The sequence below is a fragment of the Ambystoma mexicanum genome, chromosome 6p (genome assembly GCF_040938575.1).
Source record: "Ambystoma mexicanum isolate Mex_15411 chromosome 6p, UKY_AmexF1_1, whole genome shotgun sequence".
NCBI lineage: Eukaryota > Metazoa > Chordata > Amphibia > Caudata > Ambystomatidae > Ambystoma > Ambystoma mexicanum.
The window spans coordinates 125302664-125318523 of NC_090935.1; the positions used below are offsets into that span (position 1 = coordinate 125302664).

A 15860-nucleotide genomic window follows, 5' to 3' on the forward strand; every position below is an offset into this window, starting at 1 on the left:
TCATTTACCGAATGTCCACCCTAAGCCGGGACCTAGAAGCTGGGCGGCATGGCGATACATGGCTGCTTGGTGAGTATGTATGCCACTGCACATGCATGCATGTTGGATACTGAGCAAGGTCACAACCCCACCAATGATACCAATCACCACCTCCACAGGGGACAGTGCCTACCCTCTCAGCCCCCACATGATGACGCCAATTCGGAACCCCACCACGCCACCCGAGGTAAGATATAACACAGCCCACATTACGACCCGGGGCATAGTGGAGCGCACATTCGGAGTGCTAAAGTCACGCTTTCGCTCCCTTGACCGTTCTGGCGGGCAGCTGTTATACGCTCCCCCAGTAGTGTGCAGGATCATAGTGGCAGCATGTGTCCTGCACAATGTTGCAACACGCCGGGGCCTGGCCGAGGACATGGTGGTGGCCCCACATCCCCAACCACATGCACAGCTGCTGCGCATGGGAGGGGAAAGGGCACGGGGGGAGGCAGCCCGTACACAGCTAGTGGCTAATTACTTCACATAGAAATCACACCCCTGTGGAGTGCACACTGCCCTGGCACATTCCATCTGACAATCAATGATGACTCAACATGACACTGATCCTGAATGTCTGGAGAATGAACCGTGAATACCATATCAGCCTGAGATTGTTCACCTGGAAGTGTCACAATGTGTGCTTCCCTACCCACACAGACACCACCAATGCAGTTTTGTGAAGTTACACATTCAAGCAGCTAAAATGATTACCCACTTGCAAAATGCAACAAGAGGACAGTGCCATGTCAGCCAACCCAACCCCAGCACCGCCACACGACACACCGTGCCATGTCATGCTAATTGCAGGTAAACAAAGTAATCCCCACAACATGACACTAGTCTCACTATGTACAGTGTCCCTATTAGAAACCTGCAACACCTGAAATGCTCACAGCAATGCCGGACCAACAACATACTTGAGCACGTAGTACCATTAACATGACATCACAAATGTTACATATTAGTAGTCTCACCACCTGGAAATGCCTGCACTCCCACCACTACCAACTGTGCAGTGTTGGCGCCATGTAGAGTTGTAGGTGCACTGCTGCCAACATGGACCCCATCTCCAGACTAGAGGTCCTTGTGTAGACATGAGGAAGGGACCTGCAAATTGGGAGGTAGACACAGAAGATGAGTTACACATCAATGCAACATGCAGTGTACAACACAACAGCAATATGCACTAGGAATGTATACACAGTATTGACTACAGACTGCCCACACAGCTCATGGGAGTCCAACGTCACTGTGTAATTCACTGTCACTTGGGCACACCCTTTGCAAGCCCATGGAAACGGGAAGCAGGAGGGGTGTGTGTGACTCAAACCCAAGCATCTGAACCAAATACATTACAAGCCTGCATGTGCCCAGCCACAATGCAGCGTATGCCCACAGGAACAACGGAAGCCAACAAATCGTCCCAAAAAAATAGGGAATAAAAGAAATAACAATAAAAATAAAAATAAGAAACAATCAAAAATGGCCATTGATGGGCCCGGGGGGGTTGGGGAGGCCACCCAGGAGGTCCGAGGACAGGATGCACACCAGAACCCACCTGCGTGGATCCTGGGAAAATAAAACACCTCCATGGGCTCATGGCCCACACGGCTACCCTGTTGTGGGAGTATCACTGCTGTCACTATTATCACCCTGTGCAGCTGCATCCGGAGGTGGTTGCACTATGGGAGGCACCCCACGCAAGGCCCTAGTCTGCTCCTCCATGGCTGCAAGCATGCGGGTGTGGTAGGTCTGGTTCTGGAGGATGAGTGTGCGGAGGTCCCCATGCAACAACTCACGGGATGCCCGGACCTCCGCCCTCGTTGCCTGCATCTCAGCTGAGAGCGTACGGGTGAGACGCTCCAGCTGCTGTTCTGTCCTTTGGTGTGTTGAAGCCTCAAGCTCAACAAGAGTCGTCCTGAGGTGAAGGAGCTCCTGCCTCAGGGCTTCCCTGTGGCCCTGGGACTCAATGGAGATGGCCTCCTGCAGAGTCGCCAGTGCCGCCCGCCTGTCCCTGTTTGACCCCAACATGTCCTCGCTGTGTGACTGGCAGATGGAGTCGGTTGCCTGCTCTAGTCGCTCCATCAGCCTTTCTGGGGGGACAATGGAAGTGGCCACCCTATCCATGGCCTGAGCCATCATCTCGGATGATGCAGCCTGTTGGGTTGCCATACCGTAAATGGATTGCTCCCATGCGGTATTGCCGGGTGGCGTACGGCCACCACGTCGGCGGGCACCACACCTGTCTGGGGCAAGGCGAACTGCGCCTTGCTGTGCCGGCACTGCCTGAGGCTGCAGGACTGCATTCCCCCTCTGATCTGCTGGCCCAGGAACAGGATCAGATGTCGCGGAGTGTGACCCTGCATCCGTAACCACCGAAGGCGTAGCTGCCAACACTGACATCCCCATGGAGGGTTCTGACCCTGGTGTAGGTGGGTGAGACAGAACAGAATCCCTCCCTGGAACACTCACCTGCGACGGCACGTAGGTCTCATCCGAATCAACACCTGAATACAGCTCGGGGGAGGTGCAGCCAGAGACACCCCTTGAGAGCACGACCTGCAGCACTTGTGGGTTCTCCCCCACCACCACACCACGTCCCTCACTGGTGGTTGGTCGGCCCTCGGACCCCTCCTGGGTCTGCACCATCTCCACAACCCCAGCAGTATCAGGTGCGTCTTCCCCTGCAAAGACATGAAAACAAAGAAATGGAAACAGGCATTAGCACCATGGCACACAATGAGGACTGAGAAGCAAGAGAACCAGTACTTGATTGACACATGTCCCACATGACTAAAACCCTCCCATGCATGCACCCTCACTGCGTATGAAGTGCAGGCAAATGGCACACACTGATGACACCAAGATGGAAAATGAACACATTTTCTGCATGCTGCCTGGCAGTGGCATCACACATTGGCCTGTGATTGCCAGGTGAAACACACATGCCATCACACAGATGGCATGTACCATTGCTATTGAGTGAAGATGGAGAGGAGGGCAGCACCTATTCATTCAGTCCAGTTCCCGCATGTAATTGCTTTTCTAATTCTAACAGGTCAGATTTTTCTCCTGGAGCTGCCAGTCTGAAATGGTCCAATTGCACAGGGACATGTGTGTACAAATGATATCCAGGTAACAAAGTCACTCCACTTCACCATTGCCATGTCAGACATGTGACTAGTGGACAGCGACATGGCTAGTAAAAGTGGGGGAATGCAAACAATCTGACTGAATGAACAGGGAAAAATAAGCAACAATGTTGTGGCAAGGTGACACTTCAAGGGCAACTGGCGTGCAGTTGGGCTAGATGTCTACTGTTGGCAGAAGGGATACTGCTATGACCAAATGCAGCTGCGCAGGAAGTATTGCATGAAGCACATGGCTGACCCATACGACTCAGGCGCACACACTCTCACCTGGCACACAAACAGAAGCCCTCACCACACACACCATGCACATGGATGACACACACATGCATGTGCACTCACCGGACAATGCCTCGTAATCAGCCAGATCTCCCACGCCTTGGATCTGTTCCTCCGTGACATAGGTCCCAGCGACTGACTCATGTGGAGTGAGTTCCATGTCTACTACTGGAGACCCACCTCCAGTCACTAGAGTTGCAGCATGACTTGAGGCCAGCTTACTCTTTGCCCTGCGCTTTAGGTCATTCCAGCGCTTATAGCAATCATTGGCTGTGCGCCTCACGATTCCAAGGGCACTTACGATGTCCGCAACGGTCTGCCAGTGTGCCTGGCGTTGTGCAGGTGTGGTCTTGGATCCTGCAACAATGACCATCTCGTTGTCATGTCCGGACACATACTCGACAAGTGCATTCAGTTCGTCATCCGTGAAGCTGGGCTTCCTGGACGGGCCGGACTGTGTAGCCGTGTCTGGGGCATCAGCCTGTGCCGGACGAGCACTCTTCCTCTTCCGCTTGGAAGGTGGTGGTGATCCTGAGTGTCCTGCGCCACTCTGGACACTAGGGGCAGGAGCCCTGGTGGACTCTGTATCAGGAGTGTAGGATTGCACACTCAGCATGGGAGTTGGTGCAGGCATTGGCTCTAGTGTGATGGTGTCAGGGGGAATGTCAGCAGCATGGACTAGGACCGACACTGTCCTGGCTGGGTGTGTGAGGGCTGGGGTGGATGGAGCCGCAGCTGCCCCTGCAGCCTCTCCGCCCTGCCTCCTTGGTGCAGCAGATGACCTTGCTGCCCCAGATCCACGTGGCATGATGGCATCAACGTGCACCAGCGCACGTGTCGTAGCCCTGCTCACCTGGAAGTCAGCCATGGAGTCAGCCAGGTCTGGTGCCACAATGGGCTGGTCCAACAAGGGCTGAGCATGGATGGTGTCAGCCACATCAGCCTCAACGGGAGGGGGGGGGGTTTATGAGTGCCCGTGACTGGTCCTCCACACATGGGGGGACAGGCTCACCCTGCAAGTTACGACCACGTCCCCTACCGGATCCACCACGGCCACCACTTGTGGCTCTTCCACCTTTGCCACCCTTACGGAATCCTCGCCTCCCAGCCATGGCACTGATGTTAATGTGCGTATGGGAGTGGATGTAGACTATTGTCCTGGGCAATTGGGGGTCAAAGGGGTTGGGTACCAGATGGTAATTGTACCCTAGTGCTCTAGCAAGGCTGATTGTAACCCCTGGGGAAAGATGACGGGTCACGCAACGCACAGGAGGCCCAAAAAAGGGAGATGACGTGCACGCAACCCCTCCTAGACCACGTGTGCAGAAAGAAAAACCTGCACTACGCTGTGGCACCCAGTAACACAAGAATGAACGTATGCGTGTCACACACAGCCTAGAATGACCTCTGAAGGGGTAGGCTACACACGGGGCAAGCACAGATGTTAGATACGTGCGTGACTCACCGTCTGCCTGGTAAACGAGCGTGTAAAAGGAGCACGTTTGGTTGGCAACACCCGCGCCAAAAGAAGATTTGTACGCTGTCTGAGGAGACAGGACAACAGTAGAAGGGAACACTGTTTGAGGGAACAGGCCCAGGTAAACCAGTAAAAGAGAAAAAAGAGAAAAAGCTGTCAGAGGTAACAGGGAATACGAACTTGAAACGCCGTGAAGTAAATCGCGTGTGAAACGACAAGAAGTACAGAATTCACCCACTCGCTCTCCACGAAAAGCACGTACAAGGAAAACGTGTTCTACACGTACCTTTTATACAGGCCCACACGTCCAGCGTCACTTACGCGGCGTGTACGCGCTAGGGCCATTTCCACCAATTACATGCTTTGTCACTTCTGCGTGTAGGGCCATTTCCACCAATCACACGCGATTACACTCTGACGTGCAGTCTTTCCACGTGTGCTCTGTCATCACGTGCTGTGTGGGAAACACCTGTGCGGGTCACGTCACAGACGTGCTTATGCGCTGAGGGCCTTTCCTCAGTTTTCACGCTGACGTGCAGGATTTTCACGTGCCAAATCACTCCGTACCAAGCTGGCCACACGTACGCACACGGAATACCACGCTCCTGCCCGGTGGTGGGAGACATGAGTGGGGGCCTGGTGGAGGGTACCCCTGCACTGCTGGGGGGTGGGGGTGCTGGGAGACATGAGTGGGGGCCTGGTGGAGGGTGCCCCTGCACTGCTGGGTGGTGGGGGTGATAGGGGACATGGGTGGGGGCCTAGTGGAGGGTGCCCCTGGTGGCTGGGGGGGGTGGGGGTGATAGGGGACATGAGTGGGGGCCTGGTGGAGGGTGCCCCTGGTGGCTGGGGGGTGGGGTTGGTGGGAGACATGAGTGGGGGCCTGGTGGAGGGTGCCCCTGCACTGCTGGGGGGTGGGGGTGATAGGGGACATGGGTGGGGGCCTGGTGGAGGGTGCCCCTGGTGGCTGGGGGGTGGGGGTGGTGGGAGACATGAGTGGGGGCCTGGTGGAGGGTGCCCCTGCACTGCTGGGGGGTGGGGGTGGTGGGAGACATGGGTGGGGGCCTGGTGGAGGGTGCCCCTGGTGGCTGGGGGGTGGGGGTGGTGGGAGACATGAGTGGGGGCCTGGTGGAGGGTGCCCCTGCACTGCTGGGGGGTGGGGGTGATAGGGGACATGGGTGGGGGCCTGGTGGAGGGTGCCCCTGGTGGCTGGGGGGTGGGGGTGGTGGGAGACATGAGTGGGGGCCTGGTGGAGGGTGCCCCTGCACTGCTGGGGGGTGGGGGTGATAGGGGACATGGGTGGGGGCCTGGTGGAGGGTGCCCCTGGTGACTGGGGGGGTGGGGGTGATAGGGGACATGAGTGGGGGCCTGGTGGAGGGTGGCCCTGGTGGCTGGGGGGTGGGGGTGGTGGGAGACATGAGTGGGGGCCTGGTGGAGGGTTCCCCTGCACTGCTGGGGGGTGGGGGTGATAGGGGACATGGGTGGGGGCCTGGTGGAGGGTGCCCCTGGTGGCTGGGGGGTGGGGGTGGTGGGAGACATGAGTGGGGGCCTGGTGGAGGGTGCCCCTGCACTGCTGGGGGGTGGGGGTGGTGGGAGACATGGGTGGGGGCCTGGTGGAGGTTGCCCCTGGTGGCTGGGGGGTGGGGGTGGTGGGAGACATGAGTGGGGGCATGGTGGAGGGTGCCCCTGCACTGCTGGGGGGTGGGGGTGATAGGGGACATGGGTGGGGGCCTGGTGGAGGGTGCCCCTGGTGACTGGGGGGGTGGGGGTGATAGGGGACATGAGTGGGGGCCTGGTGGAGGGTGCCCCTGGTGGCTGGGGGGTGGGAGTGGTGGGAGACATGAGTGGGGGCCTGGTGGAGGGTGCCCCTGCACTGCTGGGGGGTGGGGGTGATAGGGGACATGGGTGGGGGCCTGGTGGAGGGTGCCCCTGGTGGCTGGGGGGTGGGGGTGGTGGGAGACATGAGTGGGGGCCTGGTGGAGGGTGCCCCTGGTGGCGGGGGGGTGGGGGTGGTGGGAGACATGAGTGGGGGCCTGGTGGAGGGTGCCCCTGGTGGCGGGGGGGTGGGGGTGGTGGGAGACATGAGTGGGGGCCTGGTGGAGGGTGCCCCTGGTGACTGGGGGGTGGGGGTGATAGGGGACATGAGTGGGGGCCTGGTGGAGGGTGCCCCTGGTGGCTGGGGGGTGGGGGTGGTGGGAGACATGAGTGGGGGCCTGGTGGAGGGTGCCCCTGCACTGCTGGGGGGTGGGGGTGATAGGGGACATGGGTGGGGGCCTGGTGGAGAGTGCCCCTGGTGGCTGGGGGGGTGGGGGTGATAGGGGACATGAGTGGGGGCCTGGTGGAGGGTGCCCCTGGTGGCTGGGGGGTGGGGGTGGTGGGAGACATGAGTGGGGGCCTGGCGGAGGGTGCCCCTGCACTGCTGGGGGGTGGGGGTGATAGGGGACATGGGTGGGGGCCTGGTGGAGGGTGCCCCTGGTGGCTGGGGGGTGGGGGTGGTGGGAGACATGAGTGGGGGCCTGGTTGAGGGTGCCCCTGCACTGCTGGGGGGTGGGGGTGGTGGGAGACATGGGTGGGGGCCTGGTGGAGGGTGCCCCTGGTGGCTGGGGGGTGGGGGTGGTGGGAGACATGAGTGGGGGCCTGGTGGAGGGTGCCCCTGCACTGCTGGGGGGTGGGGGTGATAGGGGACATGGGTGGGGGCCTGGTGGAGGGTGCCCCTGGTGACTGGGGGGGGTGGGGGTGATAGGGGACATGAGTGGGGGCCTGGTGGAGGGTGCCCCTGGTGGCTGGGGGGTGGGGGTGGTGGGAGACATGAGTGGGGGCCTGGTGGAGGGTGCCCCTGCACTGCTGGGGGGTGGGGGTGATAGGGGACATGGGTGGGGGCCTGGTGGAGGGTGCCCCTGGTGGCTGGGGGGTGGGGGTGGTGGGAGACATGAGTGGGGGCCTGGTGGAGGGTGCCCCTGGTGGCGGGGGGGTGGGGGTGGTGGGAGACATGAGTGGGGGCCTGGTGGAGGGTGCCCCTGGTGGTGGGGGGGTGGGGGTGGTGGGAGACATGAGTGGGGGCCTGGTGGAGGGTGCCCCTGGTGACTGGGGGGTGGGGGTGATAGGGGACATGAGTGGGGGCCTGGTGGAGGGTGCCCCTGGTGGCTGGGGGGTGGGGGTGGTGGGAGACATGAGTGGGGGCCTGGTGGAGGGTGCCCCTGCACTTCTGGGGGGTGGGGGTGATAGGGGACATGGGTGGGGGCCTGGTGGAGGGTGCCCCTGGTGGCTGGGGGGTGGGGGTGGTGGGAGACATGAGTGGGGGCCTGGTGGAGGGTGCCCCTGCACTGCTGGGGGGTGGGGGTGATAGGGGACATGGGTGGGGGCCTGGTGGAGGGTGCCCCTGGTGGCTGGGGGGTGGGGGTGGTGGGAGACATGGGTGGGGGCCTGGTGGAGGCTGCCCCTGCACTGCTGGGGGGTGGGGGTGGTGGGTGACATGAGTGGGGGCCTGGTGGAGGGTGCCCCTGGTGGCTGGGAGGTGGGGGTGGTGGGAGACATTGGTGGGGGCCTGGTGGAGGCTGCCCCTGCACTGCTGGGGGGTGGGGGTGGAGGGAGACATGAGTGGGGGCCTGGTGGAGGGTGCCCCTGGTGGCGGGGGGGTGGGGGTGATAGGGGACATGAGTGGGTGCCTGGTGGAGGCTGCCCCTGCACTGCTGGGGGGTGGGGGTGGTGGGAGACATGGGTGGGGGCCTGGTGGAGGCTGCCCCTGCACTGCTGGGGGGTGGGGGTGGTGGGAGACATGAGTGGGGGCCTGGTGGAGGCTGCCCCTGGTGACTGGGGGGGTGGGGGTGGTGGGAGACATGAGTGGGGGCCTGGTGGAGGGTGCCCCTAGATGGTGGGGGGTGGGGGTGGTGGGAGACATGAGCAGGTGTGCAGGGTAGTCCCCTGTTTTGTGGGCTGCCTGCAGGGGCCGTGGAGGTTGTACAGGGAACACCTGTGAGGACCCACCCAGCCTAATCGCGTGTGTAACTTCCCACGCACCCCTGTAATACACGTACCAAGCCAAATCGCGTGTGATAATTCCCGCTCACCCCTGAAATACACGCGCCCAGGCTATTCGCGTGTGGAAATTCCCGCGCACCCCTGAAATACACGCGCCCAGGCTATTCGCGTGTGGAACTTCCCGCGCACCCCTGAAATACATGCGCCCAGGCTATTCGCGTGTGGAACTTCCCGCGCACCCCTGAAATACACGCGCCCAGGCTATTCGCGTGTGGAACTTCCCGCGCACCCCTGAAATACACGCGCCCAGGCTATTCGCGAGTGGAACTTCCTGCGCACCCCTGGAATACACGTAGCACGCTGGGAGACATGAGTGGGGGCCTGGTGGAGGCTGCCCCTGCACTGCTGGGGGGTGGGGGTGATAGGGGACATGAGTGTGGGCCTGGTGGAGAATGCCCCTGCACTGCTGGGGGGTGGGTGTGGTGGGTGACATGGTTTGGGGCCTGCTGGCAGGTGCCCCACAGTGCTGGGGGGTGGGGGTGGTGGGAGACATGAGTCGGGCATGAGTGGGGGCCTGGTGGAGGCTGCCCCTGGTGGCTGGGGGGTGGGGGTGGTGGGAGACATGAGTGGGGGCCTGGTGGAGGCTGCCCTTGCACTGCTGGGGGGTGGGGGTGGTAGGAGACATGGGTGGGGGCCTGGTGGTGGGTGCCCCTGGTGGCTGGGGGGTGGGGGTGCAGGGGGACATGAGCAGGTGTGCAGTGTAGTCCCCTGTTTTGTGGGCTGCCTGCAGGGGCCGTGGAGGGTGTACAGGGAATACCTGTGAGGACCCACCCAGCCTAATTGCGTGTGATAATTCCCACGCACCCCTGTAATACACGTACCCAGCAAAATGGCGTGTGATAATTCCCACGCAACCCTGTAATTCACGTACCCTGCCAAATCGCGTGTGATAATTCCCGCGTACCCCTGTATTACACGTGCCCTGGCTAATCGCATGTAAGACTTCCCGCGTACCCCTGTAATACACGTTCCCTGGACAATCGCGTGTTGAACTTCCCGCGTACCCCTGTAATACACGTTCCCTGGACAATCGCGTGTTGAACTTCCCGCGTACCCCTGTAATACACGTTCCCTGGACTATCGCGTGTTGAACTTCCCGCGCACCCCTGAAATACACGTACCCTGGCACCCTGGCTAATCGCGTGTATAACTTCACGCGTACCCCTGATATGCACGTTACCCGCTTTGCATTCCTTGTTTGGCAGCCCTGTAAACTGGTCCAGGGTTAGCGCAGCCCTTTGCAATGATTTAGCGATTTTGATGGCTTTTCCTTGCGCGAGGGCGTTCTTGGGGGCGTTACTGGCGCTGCTGCAGGGTCGCTGCGATACTCTGCGCCACGGCTGGTTTGGGAGCCTATAATCCATGAATACACTGTGCGCGGAAATCGGTTTTAGCGCACGTGCCTGGCGCAGACAATCGCACGCGGACACTCTGCGCCAGCCGCTTGCGACACTTTTCTGCGAAATTCTATGAATTACCCTTTTAGTGTTTTACCCATTCCGTTCTCAGATAACTTTAAAAACCATTTTGACAGTTTGCCAATCAATTCTGTTTCTCTCTTGTGTTTGCTGGGGGCAAATTTGTTCGAATTCTGCATTCCTGAAACCCATTCTCTCTCCCCCTATCTCTCTACATTGCATATTGGGGGTTGAGGGTGTGCGGGGGGGGGGGAAGAGTAACCACATTGCTATTCGATTTGAACACACACAAAAGTATTATTTCTGTGCTGAATTGTTTTGCTCATTATTACTCCTTGTGATTAAAGAGATTGTTTAGTGTTACCTCACCCCATTGGTGATTATTGTATACCCATTAAACATAGTGTGATTATATTGTGAACTATATAAATAAATATTTTAACTTTGTAAACCGGCCTGATTCCTGGTTCAGTGTGACCGGGGGGTTCCAAGAGAGAGGGGTGATATAAGTGGTACATCGTTCAGAATAAAATAACTTTTAGGCACAAATAAATAAGGATTTCAGTTGTGCATTACACGCTAGGCATTGACTTAGGTGAAGTGCCGGATTGAAATCACTTACAGCTATCAGAAGGGGCTCCAAACTATTCTGGCATCAGGGCAGCAAAGTTACGGATCAAACAATGGGAAGAGTGGAATTGTAGCGCACCGATGTGGTGGGGGTAGATTTTGTTAGAGTTGGTTTTCTAAGGAATGATCTCAAGAAATGTGGAGAATGTGGCAGGGGTTGAGGTGGACCAGGAGGAGGAGCAGTGGTAGGTAGGCGAATCGGGGCTAGGGGTGATGGAGGGAAAAGAAATGGTGGTTGTTGTACCAACGGGAAAGGTGGCACCCTTATTGGGAGAAGTGCGACGGGGGAAGAGTATGGTCGGAGATGGTCTAAGGGATCGTCAGGCAGAGTGCTTGGGATACGGTCAGTCACGTGTGTGTCAGGACCTGACTCGAAACTAGGGTATAGTTTGGAAAAGTATTCTTTATATGGATGCCGCCAGCAGAAATATCTTTGTAACGGGCTAATACTCTAGTATTGCCTCAGTGTCATTTAAAGACCTGCTTTGCAAAACTCTCAATGGGCCTCATTACGAGGTTGGAGGTAAGGGGTTACCGGCACCGGTAAGGATGCTGGTGCCGGTAACCACTTACCTCCGTATTCCGAGGTCCCTTAGTGGGTCCCGCTATGGGCGCCTGGTTTTACCTATGGGGGCTCGAACGGGAATGGGGAATGGTTCTCAGAATGCTAATAGCACCATGGCTACCCCCTACCTCGAAATGAGGCCCAATGTCTTTTGAGCTTCATCGTACCAACAGAAGTATGCGTCCCACTGACATTGCATGACTCTGGACTTCAACTGATTGAGAGCCCCTTGCAGGTCAACCAGTTTATCAATATTGAAAGACCCTACTTCGGGCCACAGTTTTTATTACACCTCATATAAAAATGCAAATCGGAAAACAGAACTTGCAAGAGTAGGCGCTATACGTAAAAAACATGAAAACGGCATTTGTCCCTGCTGTGGCTGTGGAACTCTGCTTCGAGGGCCACAACCCCTTGATTCAGTCCAAGGAAGAAAAGTGCGTGGGAGAAACAGAGGGGATGTTTCTCCCTCTGAACAGGGGTTGTCAAACCCTCCCCCCTGAACTGATATAAAGATGAAATGGTAGGTGGGTAGGTCAATTAGTTCACTCATCATTGTGTAAAATCCCTGATAGCAGAAAAGAGCAGTGTCAGATAAATATGTATTTTAAAATGGATACTCAATTACAAATGGTTTCCAGGTCAATAATGCCAGGTGTGGGGAACTATAAACATTGCCAAGGGTTTTAAGATAAGCAAGAAGGAATGAGGCATAGATTTTGGTAGCAAAATCAGCAATTTGGAACATCATGTTTGTAGGTTAAAAATGGAATTGACGTAGAAATCAGAGAAGAATCAGGCTAGGCAATGAATAGAAGCGTCTGACACAAGAATCTATGTTCTTGGGTTCTTGTGGAGAAAGTGTATAAATTGTGTCATCTAAATTAGTTTCAAAGCTCAGATGTATTATTTGGCACCATAAAATGAGGATATATATGTATATATATTCTAAGGGTGGTGTGTACCTGAAAACTTGGCATAACCCCAGTAAGTAGATATGGTGCAGACATTGACGCGTGAAGAATGTTCTTGGCAGGAGTTCATAGTTGTGTTTGCCAAGTCTTTATGGCACTAAAAAGCAGCCTCTTTGTTTAACAGCCTCCCCTTCAAACCTGTTTATGCCTCATGCCCTCTGCTGTTCTCACACCATGTACTGTACCACGGAATGTAACTTGTGCTGGGTCTACGGACTCTCTGTAACTAAGCAATTGTATCGAATGGGGGCTGTTCATCTGTAACCCCAAAGCAAGCCTACTTTCATCTTCTCACAGCGCCTCATTGCCCAAGGGTTGGAGTGCGCTATACAAATCCAAAAATAGATAAAAATAAATAAAGTCTAAAATAGGCATATTCATTGTGTGCGTCATAGAAAAATTGTGGATGTCAGTTATGCTTTAATAACATTGTTGTGCACATGTGATAAAGTGATCCAATGGTGACAAAGAGATGTTTGCCCTTTAACTAACATGGTTGATCAAAGCCTACCATGTACAAAGGGCTAATTTGCTTTAAAATGTCGTATAATCTTGGAAAATCTATAACGATAGGTTGGATGCAGACATGCATTGAGAGTGTGTTCTTTTTTCTTGATGATTAAGGACACATTTTGACTCCCAGGGGTCTGTTTTTTCCCTTTCTCTGCATGATGGATGGGAGCATGAGAATCCGCGGATGTCTGATGGAGGTGTGGGGTGTGTGGGGGAAGGGCCCCCCTGTACAAGAGGTACATCGTGGGAGATAGGAGCAAGCGGGAGCTGATAGGATATGCAGGAATAAAGTGAATGGGTGTTCACCCAGAGAAAGGTGAGAACTACAGAACACGACTTTGTCACTCCTGCACAGAAGTCCCAGCAGGCAAAAGATTTTCAAGGTCGATCGCTGCAATAGGATGACTGTACATAAAGAAAGGTATGGACTGTAAATGTCTGCTCATTGTATTGGATCAAGCTGTGAACTAAAAATGAATCTAGGTGAATTTGTTTTTTTCTTTCCCAATTTGATACAGTTTCCGTGAGTGGAGACAAGTATGTATCTCACTGCGATATGACTGTAAGTGTACTAAAAAGCAACATTATTCACAACAAAAACTGTCGGAGAAATCATGGCGGAGTATCGAAAATCGGAGAGCGAAACAGGCCTGAGGAGGAGGTGGGTAATAATACTCGGATTAGGCGATGAGATAAATAATGCTGTCACGGCAGGCAGTAACTGCAAGCATAGCAAGCATCATTGCTAGCATGACGAACTTACACATCATGCAAATACTCGTGAGTCCGAGACACCTGAGAGCGATACATCTGAGTGACATTGGAATGTCGCGATGCCAGCAACCAGCAGTGCGTGATGGCTGGCACACGTGAGACACCTTGAAATACACCGATCCAAAAACACATCCAAAGCACTCCTGCAGAAACCTGCACATGTGATGAATATACTCTGAGAGCACCGCAGCTTGCCTCTGGTGCTGAAAACAGGAGCTAGCTTCAGCTGGAGCCCAATTGGAATCCAGTGGAGTAACCTTGCTGAAAATGTTGGGGGGGGGGGGGCATGACCTCTGAAGAAAAGGTAACCCAGCCACATGAATGGGGACAAAATGGTGTGCCATGAAAGTTGGGGGCACAAACACCTCTCCCCCCTCCTAAAATTACGCCCATGTTGGCATCTGATATAGTTTATAAAGAGCAAAACTCACTGGGAAGACATGGGTAGGGAGACTCTAAACCACTAAACTCTGCAGCTCGTAAGAGAAACACATTAGGCGCACTGACAGCATCCTAGCCCCACAGCATGATAAGCAACAGTCCTATGCAACAAGCACACCATGTCAAGATTACAAGAAATGGAGGAGACCTCTGGGTGTAAGGAACTCCGCTTTCAGCCACCTCTGGGTGTAAGGAAGTCCGTTTTCAGCCACTGACGTATTAGAGTGGATCACTGACGTATTAGCGTGGAACGATGAAGTTTGAAGTAATTGGTTATTTGTAACGCACCTAATACCCAGAGGTGTACTAAGCGCGGAACCGGGGATCGAACCTGTGTTGTTCAGTGTCATCCTGCTTCCAAGGCGAGCACGTTGCCCCAGAGCTATCCTCCCTAGAATGCGGCGCAGCAAAAAGCAAATGTCCTTAGGGGAAATGCTGGTCTCTGTACCGGACCACAACATAGACACAATAGGTCTCCGGAGGATAGCTCAGGGGCAACGTGCTCGCCTTGGAAGCAAGACGACACTCCCCGTCCGAGCTTATAAACCTCTGGGTATTAAGCGCGTTATAAGTAACCTCTTATATCAATACTGTAAAAAAATGCACCTACACAGAACATAAGCAGTGGCGTGTGATGCATCAGCAGGGATCGTCCTGTCCGTTAGCTTTAAGAAGCAGCTAGGCTCCTCATCTGTACTGCCTGGAGACAACTGAGGGCCCCAGCTCATTCACAGAAAGAAATACATGCTCAGCATGTCTGCTTCAAACCTGTCATTCCAGCTTTTAAAAGCTCTTACCTTCGGAGAAGCGGGACCGCGGACCCCTTGCTGTGAATGGGATGACGTGGCTCGCAGCATCTGGGCAGCTTCAGGTTCAGGTGGATGGGTGCTGTGGCTCGGAAAAGCCACGTATTGGCCAAAAGCGGTCAGAGAACCAGACAGGAATAAGCCACGTGCGAGCCAAACTGGATAAACAGGTTTGTTATTAAGCACATGATAATATTGAATATACAAAAGTCAGCTGACACTTGGAAAGCACGTAATGACAAACACAGAGATTGCCAGAATGAGCTCTGTCTTTGTGGCTAAGAGATGTCTCTTTGATAGGCATATATTGGTATGAACCCAAGTTCTATTTTCCATAAAAGTAGCAAACTATCTTCCTTACTGGAATCTAAGACAATAACAAGTCTGGCTGTTACATTTTCAACATATATTTGGCGAAAACAAGTTAGCAAACTTTAGATTCCATTAATGGTACAGCTGTCATATACGGAAGGAAGTGCAGCTGGCTATGACGTGTGTTGGTGTGGCATTAAGAGTCTTGGCTGCCACTGCAGCTGTCAGATGAGCAGCTATGATCTCTGAACCTGCCCTGTGCCACGAGCAGAACAGGGGCTGCACATCAGGGTACTGATGCACACTGTGCTTTTGGCATGGAGCTTATCGGGATGGAATCTGATCTGCAGATTGCCCTTTCAGAGATAGAATTACATGCATAATCAGACCCCAAGCTTATAGCGATTTTGCGATTCCGCAAAATGCTGCAAAAACGGCCGTTTTG

At 55.3% G+C, this 15860-nt stretch overlaps 1 protein-coding gene across 1 annotated transcript in view; it reads right to left on the minus strand.

Annotated features, from left to right (window-relative positions):
• LOC138511272 (3-galactosyl-N-acetylglucosaminide 4-alpha-L-fucosyltransferase FUT3-like) overlaps positions 1–15176 on the minus strand; it is an 83999-nt gene extending 68823 nt beyond the window's left edge. The window contains exon 1 of the mRNA XM_069626822.1: positions 15095–15176. Coding sequence (XP_069482923.1) covers positions 15095–15154 — 60 coding nt within the window. The 5' untranslated portion in view covers positions 15155–15176. The remainder of the gene's footprint in view (positions 1–15094) is intronic.
• Between the last annotated feature and the right edge of the window lie 684 nt (positions 15177–15860).